The sequence below is a fragment of the Mastigoproctus giganteus genome, chromosome 10 (assembly GCF_048544385.1).
Source record: "Mastigoproctus giganteus isolate SK-2022 chromosome 10, ASM4854438v1, whole genome shotgun sequence".
NCBI classification, from domain to species: Eukaryota; Metazoa; Arthropoda; class Arachnida; order Uropygi; family Thelyphonidae; genus Mastigoproctus; species Mastigoproctus giganteus.
Genome location: NC_143584.1, coordinates 56,413,786 through 56,427,328, shown reverse-complemented (window position 1 = coordinate 56,427,328; position 13,543 = coordinate 56,413,786). Strand labels below are relative to the sequence as shown.

At 36.0% G+C, this 13,543-nt stretch overlaps 1 protein-coding gene across 3 annotated transcripts in view; it reads right to left on the bottom strand.

The window, feature by feature from the left end:
* LOC150079043 (ranBP-type and C3HC4-type zinc finger-containing protein 1-like) overlaps positions 1-13,543 on the bottom strand; it is a 328,766-nt gene that overhangs the window by 275,130 nt on the left and 40,093 nt on the right. For 2 of the 3 annotated variants that reach the window (XM_090382645.1, XM_090382646.1), the window contains exon 2: positions 10,374-10,536. In XM_090382645.1, the coding sequence (XP_090238771.1) occupies positions 10,374-10,536 (163 nt within the window). Of the gene's footprint in view, positions 1-10,369; positions 10,537-13,543 lie in introns of those variants that run through there. The other variant, XM_090382647.1, reaches the window with a different exon arrangement.

Sequence of the window (13,543 nt, the reverse complement as noted above, 5' to 3'; positions counted from 1 at the left end):
ATCTGAATTTATGCCCTCTCAGGTGACTATTCTGAGCAAGAGGAAGAATCCCATCAGCACTGAGCATGCTCAAACCATTCAAGGCTTTATACACCTCTATCAGATCACCTCGCCGGTGCCTAGTTTCCAGAAACTGTAATCTGCAAAACTTAAGCTTTTCTTCATAAGAGCAACCCTTTGTTCCATTCACTAATCTTGTTGCCCTTCTCTGTACTCGTTCCAGCAGCTCTACATCCTTCTTGAAATGAGGCCTCCAGACCTGTATACAGTACTCAAGGTGTGGCCTGACCATTGCCTTATACAAGGGAATAATCACCTCCTTATCCCTGCTAGAAAAATTCCTGTATATCATTGACAAGACACCATGAGCTACTCTTGCAGCCCGTCTGCACTGCTCAGAGAACTTCATATCTGCCTGCACAATTACCCCCAGGTCCTTTTCATTCTTTACCACTGTCAGTGTAGTACCACAGAGTTGAGTTACTCTGGGGTTACTGTTTCCCATATGTAGTACTTTACATTTGTCAATGTTAAACTTCATTTGCCACCTCTCAGCCTATCTTCATTTGCCACCTCTCAGCCCATATACCATCATCAATATCATTTATAAATACAGAAAACAAAAATGGAACCAACAATGAACCCTGAGGGACTCCACTAATAACATTAGTCCACGATGAGCAGTGTCCATTGATTACCACTCTCTATCTTCTCCCACCCAACCATCCCTTTATCCATAGCAGCAATTTGCCTCCAATCCCACACTGCTCCAATTTGTGCAGCAGTCTTCCATGTGCAACAGTATCAAAAGCCTTTCTAAGATCCAAATATATAATATCAAAGTTATTCCCTGCATCCAGTTCTTTTGTGACTGCATCATAGTATCCAATCAAATTGGTCAGGCAAGACTTTCCCTTAACAAAACCATGCTGTGTCCGAGCTATAACTGAAGTCTTGTCTAGATGATCCTGCAGTGCTTCTTTAACCAGTGCCTCCATTAATTTTCCTGGGTCTATACAGAAGAAACCAGAACAGCATGGAATTTTAAAAAAGCCAATTGGAGTAAATATATATTCAATTAATCAAGCTGGATAAGCAATTAATAGAAACCCTGCCAATAGATGATGATGTCATATATATCAACGATCAACTGCTAGAAGCTTCAAAGGCTACAATATCTCAAATAAATAAGGCAAGGCAGGCAAGGTACTTGGTGGAATGCAGAATGTTCAACAGCAAAAACAAAACAAAACAAAATCGCGCATGGAATGCATTCCGGAAATATCCAACTACCCGCAATTTGATTGCATATAAAAAAGCCAAAGCTGATGAGAGGAGAATTCAGAAAAAGGTAAAGAAAAATTCTTGGATCACGTTTGCTTCCACTTACTAGGAACTCGAGTCCTGGTTTGGTGTGGAAAAAAAATTCGGATTTTAAGTGGAAGATATCCGTGCATACAATCTCCAATCTTCCACTGGAAAGGGCAGGATGTTTTTACAACAGACAAGATATCAGAAATTCTGGCTGAATCTTTCGCTTCCAAATCAGCAGTTACAAGCTATTGCACTGACTTTCAAAAATATAAAGAGCACGATGAACGGAGTAAGCTGAATTTCTCTACCAATTATCATTCCTATAATCTACAATTCCTAAAAGAGGAATTACTTAAAACCATTACAAAATTCCTAATAGTGCACCAGGTTCCAATGGCATTTATTACACTATGATACAACACCTAAACTCTGACTGGTTGGATATCCTACTAGATCTATACAATAGAATTTTTCTGAACAACCTGTATCCATCCATATGGCGGCATGCAATTGTCCTTGCATTTCCCAAACCCGAAAAAAGCTCCTTCCTATACATATAGGCACTCTACTTAACCTATTTCACTGACCAACTGCTTAGGGAAAATCCTTGAATGAATAGTGCACAATAGACTTATGTGGTTGCTGGAAAAAGAGAATGTTTTCTCATCCCACAAATTTGGATTTAGGAAAAATAGATCAATACTTGATCTACATGTCAAAGTTGAACAAATATTAGAAACTCATTTATAAGAAAGCAGCATATGGCGATGGTAAATCTAGATCTTGAAAAAGCTTTTCACACAACATAGAGATTCGGAATCCTATGAGATCTATTTCAGTTAGGATACAGAGGACAACTTCCACAATTTGTAGAAAAATTTCTTATTGACAGAACATTTCAGGTATGATATAAAGGCTGTTTACCTACAATTATATACAACGGGAAGGGGTACCCCACGGCTCAGTATTAAGTGCAACTCTGTTTGCCCTGCGGGTGAACAATATCACAAAGGTTATACCACCTTCACTGGAAATATATATGTACGCAGATGATCTTTCCATTTCATTTCAATCACCGAGCATGAACATGATTGAACAACAGCTTCAATTATCCATAAACAAAATAGAAGCATGAACTAAAAATAATGAATATAGAATATATGAGAAAAAATCAGCTGTTATACACTTCTGTAAAATGAGTGGTCTTCATCCTGAACCGCTCTTATACTTAAATAAAATTGCTCTATCTGTTGTTCAAAAGTTCTCCTTCTTAGGCTTAACATTAGATAGAAAACTAAACTTTCATGAACATACACTAAGACTTCGAACTAGTTGCCTCTCAAAACTTAATCTTGCGCACAATATCTTCAGTGGCCTAGGAAACTGACAGGTACACATTACTACAATTATATAAAACTTTGATTAGATCTTGTTTGGGTTATGGATCTCCTGTATATGTTTCAGAAAGAAGGAGCATGTTACATCGCTAGATACCATTCACCATAATGCTCTCCGTATAGCTCTAGGAGCCTTTAGAACTTCACCAATTGAGAGCTTGTATGCAGATGCATCAGAACCCCTGCTGCACCTTTGACGAGATTATCTACTGTGAATGTATGTGGCAAAAATATACAGTCAGCCAACACATCCAAATTGGTCCATTATTCACGATCCACTATGGACGAGTAATTATGATTGCAAGCCAAATGAAAATAAACCAGTAGGACTGCATCTCAGACACTTAGCTCGAGATTGGGAAATACATTTCCAGCACATTTCTGCAGCAGATATAAACTCAGAACCTCCTTGGATGCCGACTGTGCCTTTGTCCATATCACATCTTACAAACAGGAATAGGCGCCTCCGTAGCCAGGTGGGAAGGAGCAGCAGTGCGTAGCACACGCTTCTTGATTAGACCGGGGTTCGAGCCCGTCACCACCAAATACGGAGGATGTGGAAAGGTCAGGGATGACCACTGCATATACCGGAGCAATATGGCCTTAGTTGCTAATGCTCCTAAAAACCAAATAACAAACAAACAAACAGGAATAAAATAGAGATCTCTCCAATCGTTATACAGAAGCTCCATGCACTGCACAGTTTTGAAAATAGAAGATTTACACAGATGGATCAAAATTGAATAACTTAGTAGGTGCTGCAGTAGTTTTACCAGAATATATTATATCTGTCTCCTTGCCTCGTGTTTGCAGTATTTTCGGTAATATCCAGTGCAAACTAGCACTGGTACCGAGCACCAACTTCTACCTGATCTAATCTATACTGACTCCCTTAGTGCAGTAGCAGCTCTACAGAATAACAAATATTCCTCAAATTCCTTGATTCAGCATCTTAGAAAACAACTCAGAGTTTTGCATAAAGCAAGAAAACAAATGTCTATCTATTGGATTCTCAGCCATGTTGGAATCCCAGGAAATAATCATGCAGACCAAGACGCAAAGAATCCAGATCTTAATATACAATAACTTTCAGTTTGTACCATTTACAGATTATAGAGATGTATTTTGTACCAAATATACTTCCATTTGGAAACAACTCTGGAGGGACCAACTGTGCAATAAACTCCGCAGAATAAAAAAAAAAGATCTACGTTCATGGCATTCTAGCTCATGTACAAATAGACAGGAAGAAGTTATATTAACAAGATTATGCATACATACCTTCCTCACCCACAAACATTTACTTCTAAGAAAAGATCCCCCACTCTGCTCTGTTTGTCAGGTACAACTTACAGTAAGGCACATCCTAATTGATTGCCCATCCTATTCAGCCACTCAAACCACTTCCTTTCAATCATTAGCAAACCTGCAAGCTCCTCTAACCCTTTTTCATATACTTGGTTACTTGGTGACAAAGCAAACCTAAGCGAGCTCTTTATATATATTAAACATCTTGGAATAATAAATACACTTTGATATATCCATAAATCATTAAAACGAACAAAGTGACTCTGACAGACACATATTGGCCATAGTTGCCCTTGTGTCGTGAAATCTGCATAACAACAACAATACACTATCTCTCCCTCATCAACTATTCTCTATTTACAAATTACAATTTATCAACAACACTTTGTATCAGTTGTATCTTACTTATTATGAATCATCACTGATTACCTAATCATTCCTTCCAGTACCAATTTTTATCACTTACATCAGTAAACTCATTTTTCTCTTATTACTCTTATTTTTTTTCTAACCTTTAACACATGAAATGTATTACAACACATGAAATGTATTATCCTCTAACATCAGTAATATTCACTATAGATCACCCATTCTACCTTAGTTACTCCCTTTACCCAAGAGGTTTCTCAATAAATAAAATTTCTTTCCCTACACACCGTATCTGTCAAGTTATCATTTGTGGACTCCTTGTCTAAATTAAAGATACCTGCTAACGTATCCTCAACTTACTACCCTTATGATTACACTTTCTTTATTAATTCCTTTATACTATTTCTCTCTTTTTATTACCCCTGTACCACCCTTACGTTACTTCATAATCATTAACATTTATTACAATTTATCTCAACTTTAGTAACTAACTTGCCTATTACAAACGGAATTTTCTTTAGAAAGAACTATCAATCAATTTCTTATGAGTCCATGAGTTCGGAGTTCAATAAAAAAAAAAACAGGAACAAACAGAACACTACTTCCAATTTCCTTGGTTTCAGGCTTCCTTCATGGCAGACAGGCTTTCTTCCATTTCTTGAGCACACTACTTTCCTTTGTGGTGGACAGGCTTTTTCTTTTCTTGGCTCACATATCTGCACAACTGGCTATTTCTCAACAGGCCGGACCCTAGACACAAGTGTAGTCTCTTACATGACATAACTTCAGAGGTACAGCTAGCAATTTTTTCGTTGCTGGGCACGCCGATCACCCGATGACTGCCTTCCATTTCTTGGACACTACTTTCCTTAGTGGCGGACAGGCTTTCTTTCTTTTCTTGGCTCACATATCTGCACAACTGGCTATTTCTCAATGGGCCAGGTAAGAGACTACACTTGTGTCTACCCTAGACACAAGCGTATTCTCTTACACGACATAACTTTGGAGGTACAGCTTGCGATTTCGTTGCTGGGCACACCAATCACCCGATGACTGCCTTCCATGGTGGACAGGCTCTCTTTCTTTTCTTGCACATTTACGTTAACTTTAAATGTACATGTTTCCCGCTCTTCCATACTTCCGAAAAACATCATCACTTTCAATCCGCACATACTCGTGTCCTCTATGCTTCACTACCCATTTCTCTCACCACTTTTTTTTTTTTTTGTTTTCCTTCATCTTTCTACCTTTTTTGGTAGCAAGATGAAGGAAGATTTTTTGGTGAACTCCGATCACCAAAAAATCACTTCAACCTGCAAACTCATGACCTTCTCCCCTAGACAAAACTCTCTCCCCCGAACTTTTCTTTTTCCCTCAAGTTTGGAATGCCTCCCCCAAGGACTCGCAACCAATCCCCATACTATGCTTAAACTTTCTATTTGCTAAAACATCTGACCACAACCTTTTCCCTTTTGCACAAATCAAACCCTTCTCCTGTAATTTTCTTATTTTTTTTTTTCACACGGCAGTATGACCTTTTTATGTTTGCCAGTCACCTCCAAAAACCTAGTTTTGTGTTCACACTTTCTCTGCTAAATATTGCGAACTTACCAAATATCAATCACCCTGATGCCATTTTCTTTTTACGTGAACACCGGATGTCCATTCATTTCCTGTTTACTTCCTAATGGTGACTTAGATCAAGGGGACGCTTCATAACCCAGTTTCATGGTCCTATTGTTCTTGCCCTTAGTAACCCCTTTCTCGCTCATTCGCAAATGGCACCTCTTCCATATTCCTGGCAGCTCTCCCTGTTAGCTCTCTTATATTATTCGAAATTACTTGTTTCCATTTAGCAGTTATTTTAACACATACATCTATAACTTCCCAATCCCCAAATCCAGTGTTTCTCCAACTTTAACCTTCATTACATTCAAACTAAATATTCAATCCTAATACTTACTATTTTTAAAACTTAATACTCCCTTTCCATTACCCTTCCTGGATTTATTCTAGCTAAAATAAATATTTCTATTATATTTGTAAGATCTAGGTCTTACAGTTTGAAACAGTAATCCAACCAAGAAAAAGAACATCCCATTTTGCATTTTTGTAATGCTAAACAACGTGAGGCTGAGAACAGACATGAGAGAGAAAGCTCCATTGAAGAAGAGACCAATACTAAGTTGTGATCTGAGGTGCTCAGAGGATCACTCACTGCAACTGTGTACCTTATACCTTGCAACTGTGTACTTGGAAGGGTTGTTTGTGAGAAAATGATCAAGAGTGTTGGCTGTGTAGTTAGGTTTGTCGGGTATTCTAGTAGGTAAATGAATCTATGCAAGGTCATTAGTGATTGCCGCATCTTTGCCAACTGTGTATGTGTAACTAGAAAATTGAAGCCAACTAGGGTTGTGAACATTAAGTCAAATATTTTCATATGATTTTAAAAATCATTTGAAAATCTTTGAAAGTGGAACTGGAAGAATGACAGCAGTAACAAATGAAGTTGACTGAATAGAGAAGAGAGATTTAAACCAGAGAAGATCAAAAAGAGAAGACTCCAAATTACTAAGTCTCTGACAGTGAATATCAAAGTGGATGTATGCATAAGTATCATAAGGGAAAGGAATCATACAGTAAATAATTAGGACAACTGAGATGGTTGAATCACCCAATAATTGGGATTCTGTCAGAAAAAGTAACTGGGGCTTGGCATTGTAAGTGGAAATGGACCTCATTAAGACCGTATATATAATATTCCATTTCCATTGTAAGTGGAAATAGATGTCACTGAACCGTATATTTGTGAAATGAATGTAGACGTATTTGGGAGGTTTATAGCTTTTAACAGATAAGTTTGTTCTATTAGTTTGACATGATGAATTCAGTAGTAAGAAAAGGTGAGGAGGACGTTGTATGAAGTAACAAAATTTTTAAGTATGGTGTACACACAAGAATATACCCAGCTCCTTGACATAACATGGCCTCGATAATGCCTACCACACACACACACTACTTGGACTCCCTCCAGTCACTATCTGGCAGAGTAGATACGGTGAGATTATATACTAACTAATCCAGATGCTTCCTAGAGAGTTACCAACAAGTTCAGTCAGGTGGACTATCTAGAAGATGGCCTGACAACATTTTAGAGCCATATCCTTGAAATGTAAGAAAGATTGAATCTCACCATGATGTCCATCATAACCTCAATGTCTTTTGAGGTTATGCTGCATGATGGAAGAAATGGCATGACCCAAAAGTTTAAAGTTGAAAAGTGCACAAGTGAAAAATTATCCAAAAAATCAACTTCCTATTTTATTCGAAATTATGTAAAACTGAATAAAGGGAGAGCTTGCAGATTATGTGTGTTTTAGAGAGAGAGAGATTAAATTTTAAAAAAATTTCATTTAACAACAATCTGATAAAAAAGTCTGAATGACATCTGTAATTAATGGCCAAATTTTGCAGAAGAAATACATTAATGGGACAAGGAATCTTGGGGGGGGGGAGATAGGAAAATTTCACTCATGTTAGATAACTGCCTGTTATATTCTAATCTTTCAAACCTCACCAAATATTTATTCTTGTCACTGAACTCAACCTCTGTTCAACCAACAGATCAAGGCATTATAACAAGCATCAAATGATATTTTAGAGAACAACTACTGGAAATCATACACTCAGTTGAAAAGGAAAAAGTCTTCAAACATCTGTTAGCATTAGTAGAGGCATATGATGAAAGAAAACAAGCTTATACAGCATCAGCCAAAAAAAAAAAAAAAAAACGTACACACACACACTTCCCATTTTACCTATCTGTTCGCTCCAAAAGTTTGTCTAGTTCTTCCTTGAATTTATTTAAGCTATCAGCTTCCACAACAACAGATGGAAGTTTGTTCCAGAAATCAAACAATTGCTGTTCTTGATGATATTCACTAAAAGAATTAAGCAGGGAACAAAATTAAATCTTAGACCATAAAAAACCACTTAAAAAAATCTGGAATAAATTACATGGAGGCTGACGAAAAAACTAAAGAAAATAATGATGATGCTCAAAATTTCAATGCCAGTGTGGTTGAAGAATTATAGCTTAACTTTTAAATGTGATATTTCACAAAATGATGAGCATTGAGTACAAATGTGGACAAAGTCAACAATCGAACTTCCTAGAGATGAGGGCACTATTGCTGCCTTCAAACAATCAGAGGTTTCTTAGATTATAAGTACACCATCACTATTCTTCAGATCCAGTATCATTTGTCTTTCTGTATTACTGCTCATGACTGCTAATTTAAGTCCTTTGTTTTCCCTTAAAGCTTCTACTTTTCTTGTGTTAAATCTTCTTATGTCCCAAGGTGGCCATAATTTGAAAATTGGTAGGCAGGACAACTTAAAATGAAATGTGTAGTATAGCATTTTTTCCTTCAAAAAGTAAAAGAAAAATATAAAAATACAATTAAAATACATTTTTTTTATCAATCAATCATAGTATTTATTTGCTATATGATTGTTGTTAACATGTATTTTTTTTTGTCCTATATAAACTATAATATTATTTATATCAGCAAGCAAGACTACTTTTACTTTATATATTTTCCTTTAGATTTTGCTAGTTTTAAAATTTCTTCTCCCGAAGATTTTAAAAAGTTTTTAAATTCTGAACAGGACATGTTATAGTTTTCTTTCACCATAAGTTCGGCTCCTAAATTTTCTAATAAAAGATGGTTTCTCTCTTTCTGCCAAGCAGTTTTCATTAAGCTGAAAACTCTTTCCGATGAAGCATTTAAATATGGAGCTTACAATTTGAGACAAATTATTTTCTTCCGGAAATTTTGAAAAAATTGGACCCATTTTTTTTTTATCAACATGCATTTTCTTTTCTTCATTACTCAGTGAAGAACAAAATGCCTTTAGACTTTCTCATTTTAATCTTGTTATTAGAATTAATTTTTAACACATCTGTTAGATTCCAATACGAATGAATTAAAAATATGTAAAAATCAATAAATTAACAGTTTTTCCCTCTCTTATCGGGATAAATGATAGTATTATTGGGAAGTGGGAATTGAAGTTCTAAATCAGAACAATCCTGGCCATATCGGAATGGTTGGCCACCCTGTTATGTCCTCTCTGAGTCTCTTTCTAATGGCTTTGAAAAACTCAGTATACTCAATTTGGTCCTTGTCAGTGTTTATCTTGCTCTTCATTTGTCATCTTTGGCTCATCACGACATGTTTCTTGACTAATTTTTTCTTCTTTGGTTTCTTTTTGCCTATAGGTTTCTTGGGCTTTATTACTTTCAGAAAGCTGTTGTATTCCTTGTCGATATCTTGGTCATGAAAGGTCTGCAGAAGCTCAAACTTGTTCCTAAGTTCCAGTACATACTGCTTCGTTATACATTTCTTCAACCTCTTCATCATCATGGCTCAATGTTGGTGCATATATCACCAACCTCTTAGAAACCCTGAGTAGTAGTCTTGACACCCTTGGTGATGTACTTTTGAATTCAAAAATGTTGTTTTCAATATTTTTATGGACCAGAAAGCCAACTCCACCTTCACTCTTTTTGCTGTTTCCATTGGTGTACAGCAGATTTCCACTTGATAAACTTGTGATTCAGTGGTAGCTTATAATCTATTATTCTGTGTATTTCCACCCACCCCACCAAATTTTCTGCCCACCTAACATTGTATCAACAGCATCAGCAAAATATTCTTGCATTTCCTTTTATTAAAGCATATCCCATTCCTATAAAAATTACAATTGCAGTCTCTCCTTTTACCCCATGATCCCTGCACAGTTTCTCCAAAGCTGAAATGATTAACAGATTTTTAAATTTAAGGCACTATAAAGCATTTTATGCAATAGAAGTCCCATTCAATGGATAACAAAAAAATTTATCTTATGTGGATTATTTTCATATATTTTGTTAAATGGATAGGCACATATAGACAGTAAAACATAACTAAACCTACTCACAACATTTGGGATTCTTCGTTTTTGATCTCAGTTTTCATAAAATAGCTAGCTTTACACATTGTTAGCTCTCTAGCTAAGAGTGCCGATTTTTTATGGTGTCCCTCAGCAATGGAATTGTCTAATTCATATAACAATGAAGCAATTTTTCCTTGCCGTTCAAGATCTACAATAAAATCCAAACCTGTTATAACTGTTAATTTGTAAACATACAACATTTTAACTATAAATATAATTTAAAAACTAAACACTGAATTTGCATTTAAATACCATTTTTGCTCAAGCTGCCTTCTTCTAATGTTAACTGGCATGGAAATTTATAATAATATAATATAGAAACTGTATTATTTATAGCAAAGACTTATAGTACCGTCATTTTCTTCATTAAGTTTTAGCTAGAGCTTATGCTTTTTACAGTACTCACCTCTTAATCCATGTGGTTTGAAGACATCAAATTTAAAATGAAGCGAAATGAATTAAAAATTGAAACCAAAAAAATGCCATAAAGAAAAAAAAGAAGTGCACCACTCTTTTCTCAGGTTGTCATACATAATTAAACTGTAATATAAACCAAGTACCAAGAGTCTTAATGTAAAACTTTCATGAAACATCATCAGTTTGTTACAGAGTTGAAATGATTGATAAGTATCTGACAGGTCTGACTGACAGGTTGGTGTCGTGAAACCAACTGATGATGTTTCATGAAAGTTTTACATTAAGACTTGATATTTGGTATTACAGTATTTTTTGGTATTACTCTTGGTATTAGTTTAATTATGTATGACAACCTGAGTAAAGAGTGGTGTACTTATTTTTTCCAACACCAAATGGGAATTTATTCCAACAATCAACTGTAGATCTGGAAGAATGCAAATTTATGCACATCCAACTTGCAACCATCCATCCCAATTTGAATTTATGCCCTCTCAAGTGTATAGAGAGGAAGGATTCCTTCAACATTGAGCTTACTTAATCCATTCATTGAATGGCTTAATCACCTCAATTAGATCTCACAAGTGCCTAGTCTACAGACACTGCCATTTGCAAAAGTGAAGCTTTCCTAGTAAGAGCACTCTTTTCTCCCCCTCAATCTGTTGCTCCTCTCTGCACCCATTCCAACAGATCCACATCCTTCCTAAAATGAGACTTCCAGACCTGTATGCTGTACTCAAGATGTAGCCTAACCATTGCCTATACAATGGGATAATCACCTCCCTGATTTCAAAATTCCCGTTTTATCATTGACAAAACCACATATACTGTCCTGCAATCTGTCTGCATTGTTCAATTACCTACAGATCTTTTTCATTCTCCACTGCCCTTGAGTGTGGTACCACACAGCTGGTACATTAATCTGGATTACTGCTCCCTATATGAAGTACTTTGCATTTCTCAATATTAAACTTCAACTGCCACATCTATTGTGATTAACTACCCTGCCAACCTAAATATCATCTGAAAACTTAAGACATTAAGCCTGATATATACCTTCATCAATATCATTAATAAATACAGAAAACTATGTGCCCAAAACTGAACCCTGGGGCACTCTGCTAATAATATTAGTTCAAGAAGAGCAGTGCCTACTGATAACCACTCTGTCTTCTTCCACTGAACAATCCCTTTATTCATAGCAGCTTGCCCTTAATGCCAACACTGCTCCAATTTGTACAACAGTGTTTTGCATGCAACAGTATACAACAGCTTTTTTTTTAAATCAAAGTATATAATGTCAAAATTATTTTTGCATCCAGTTCCTTTGTTGCTATGCCACAGTATCCATTCAGATTGGTCAGACAATATTGCCCTTAACAAGTACATGCTGTTACTGCAGTATAACTGGATTTCTGTCTAGCTAATGCATCACTTCTTTATAGATTACACTAGAGAATACATTATCTCCCATGTGCTATGTTTTGAAAACTACTATCAGCAAGAAAAATTCAAAATTGTTCTCTTTTTGTTGCCACCTTATATTTAATATTGTTCAAGGCATATTTTCAATCTATCATGAGCACACTTTTTTTTACTTGTGAACAATAATCCATTTTTTATATTGTAAAGTTTAACTTTACTATTATTTTTTTTTTCAAAATGTGTGAATAAAACATTCAAATATATTCCCAATTCACAAAGTGACATCAAAATGTGGCATGCGTAATTACAGACCTGTTAGTTAAATGTCTGTTCCAGAAAAAATAACAGCCACTGGTTAAAGAAATAATGCAGGACTACCTAGACAGGAATGCAATTATACTGCAGTCATAGCGTGTATTTGTTAAGGGGTGGTCTTGTCTGAGCATTATCATTAGTAGAGGCATATGATGCAAGAAAGCAAGCTTATACAGCATCAGCCAAAAAAAAAAAAAAAAAAATATTCCCATTTCACCAATCCATTTGTTCCAAAAGTTTGTCCACTTCTTCCTTGAATTTATTTAATCTATTAACTTCCACAATGACAGATGTAAGTTTGTTCCAGCAATCGACCACTTTCTGGCTAAAGGAAAACTTCTGCACATCTATTCTACAACTGTCTTTCCTCAATTAAAATTATGCCCCTCAGGTGCATAATCTGAGCAAGAAGAAGAATCCCATTAGCATTTAGCTTGCTCAAATGCCTTATACACCTCAATCAGGTCACCTTGCAGGTGCCTAGTCTTCAGATGCTGCAATTTGCAGAACTTAAACCTTTCTTTTTAAGAGCACCCCATTGTTCTCTTGATGGCAAATCTGATTGCAATATGATGCAATGAGGAAAGAAACTGGATACAAAGGATACAAAAAATAATTTTAATATCATATACTTGGACTTCAGTTAAGCTTTTTATGCTGTTTCGGCCTTTTGACTGTAAAATTGGAGAAGTGTGGCATTAAGAGCAAGATGCTGCTATGGATAAAGTGATGGTTGAGTGGGGAAGACAGAGTGATAATCAATGGGAACTGCTCTTCCTGAACAAATGTCATTAGCGGAGTTCAGTGCTGTGCTCATTCTTGTTTTCAGTATTTATTAATAATATTGTTCAAGGCATATCAGGCCTAATGTTTAAACTTGCAATGATATGAAAGTTGGCATGGTGGTTAAGGCCAGTAATTAAAGTATGCTACTGTAACAAGATCTAGACAAATTAGACAGATGTGCTGAGAAGTGGCAATTGAAGTTTAACACTGACAAA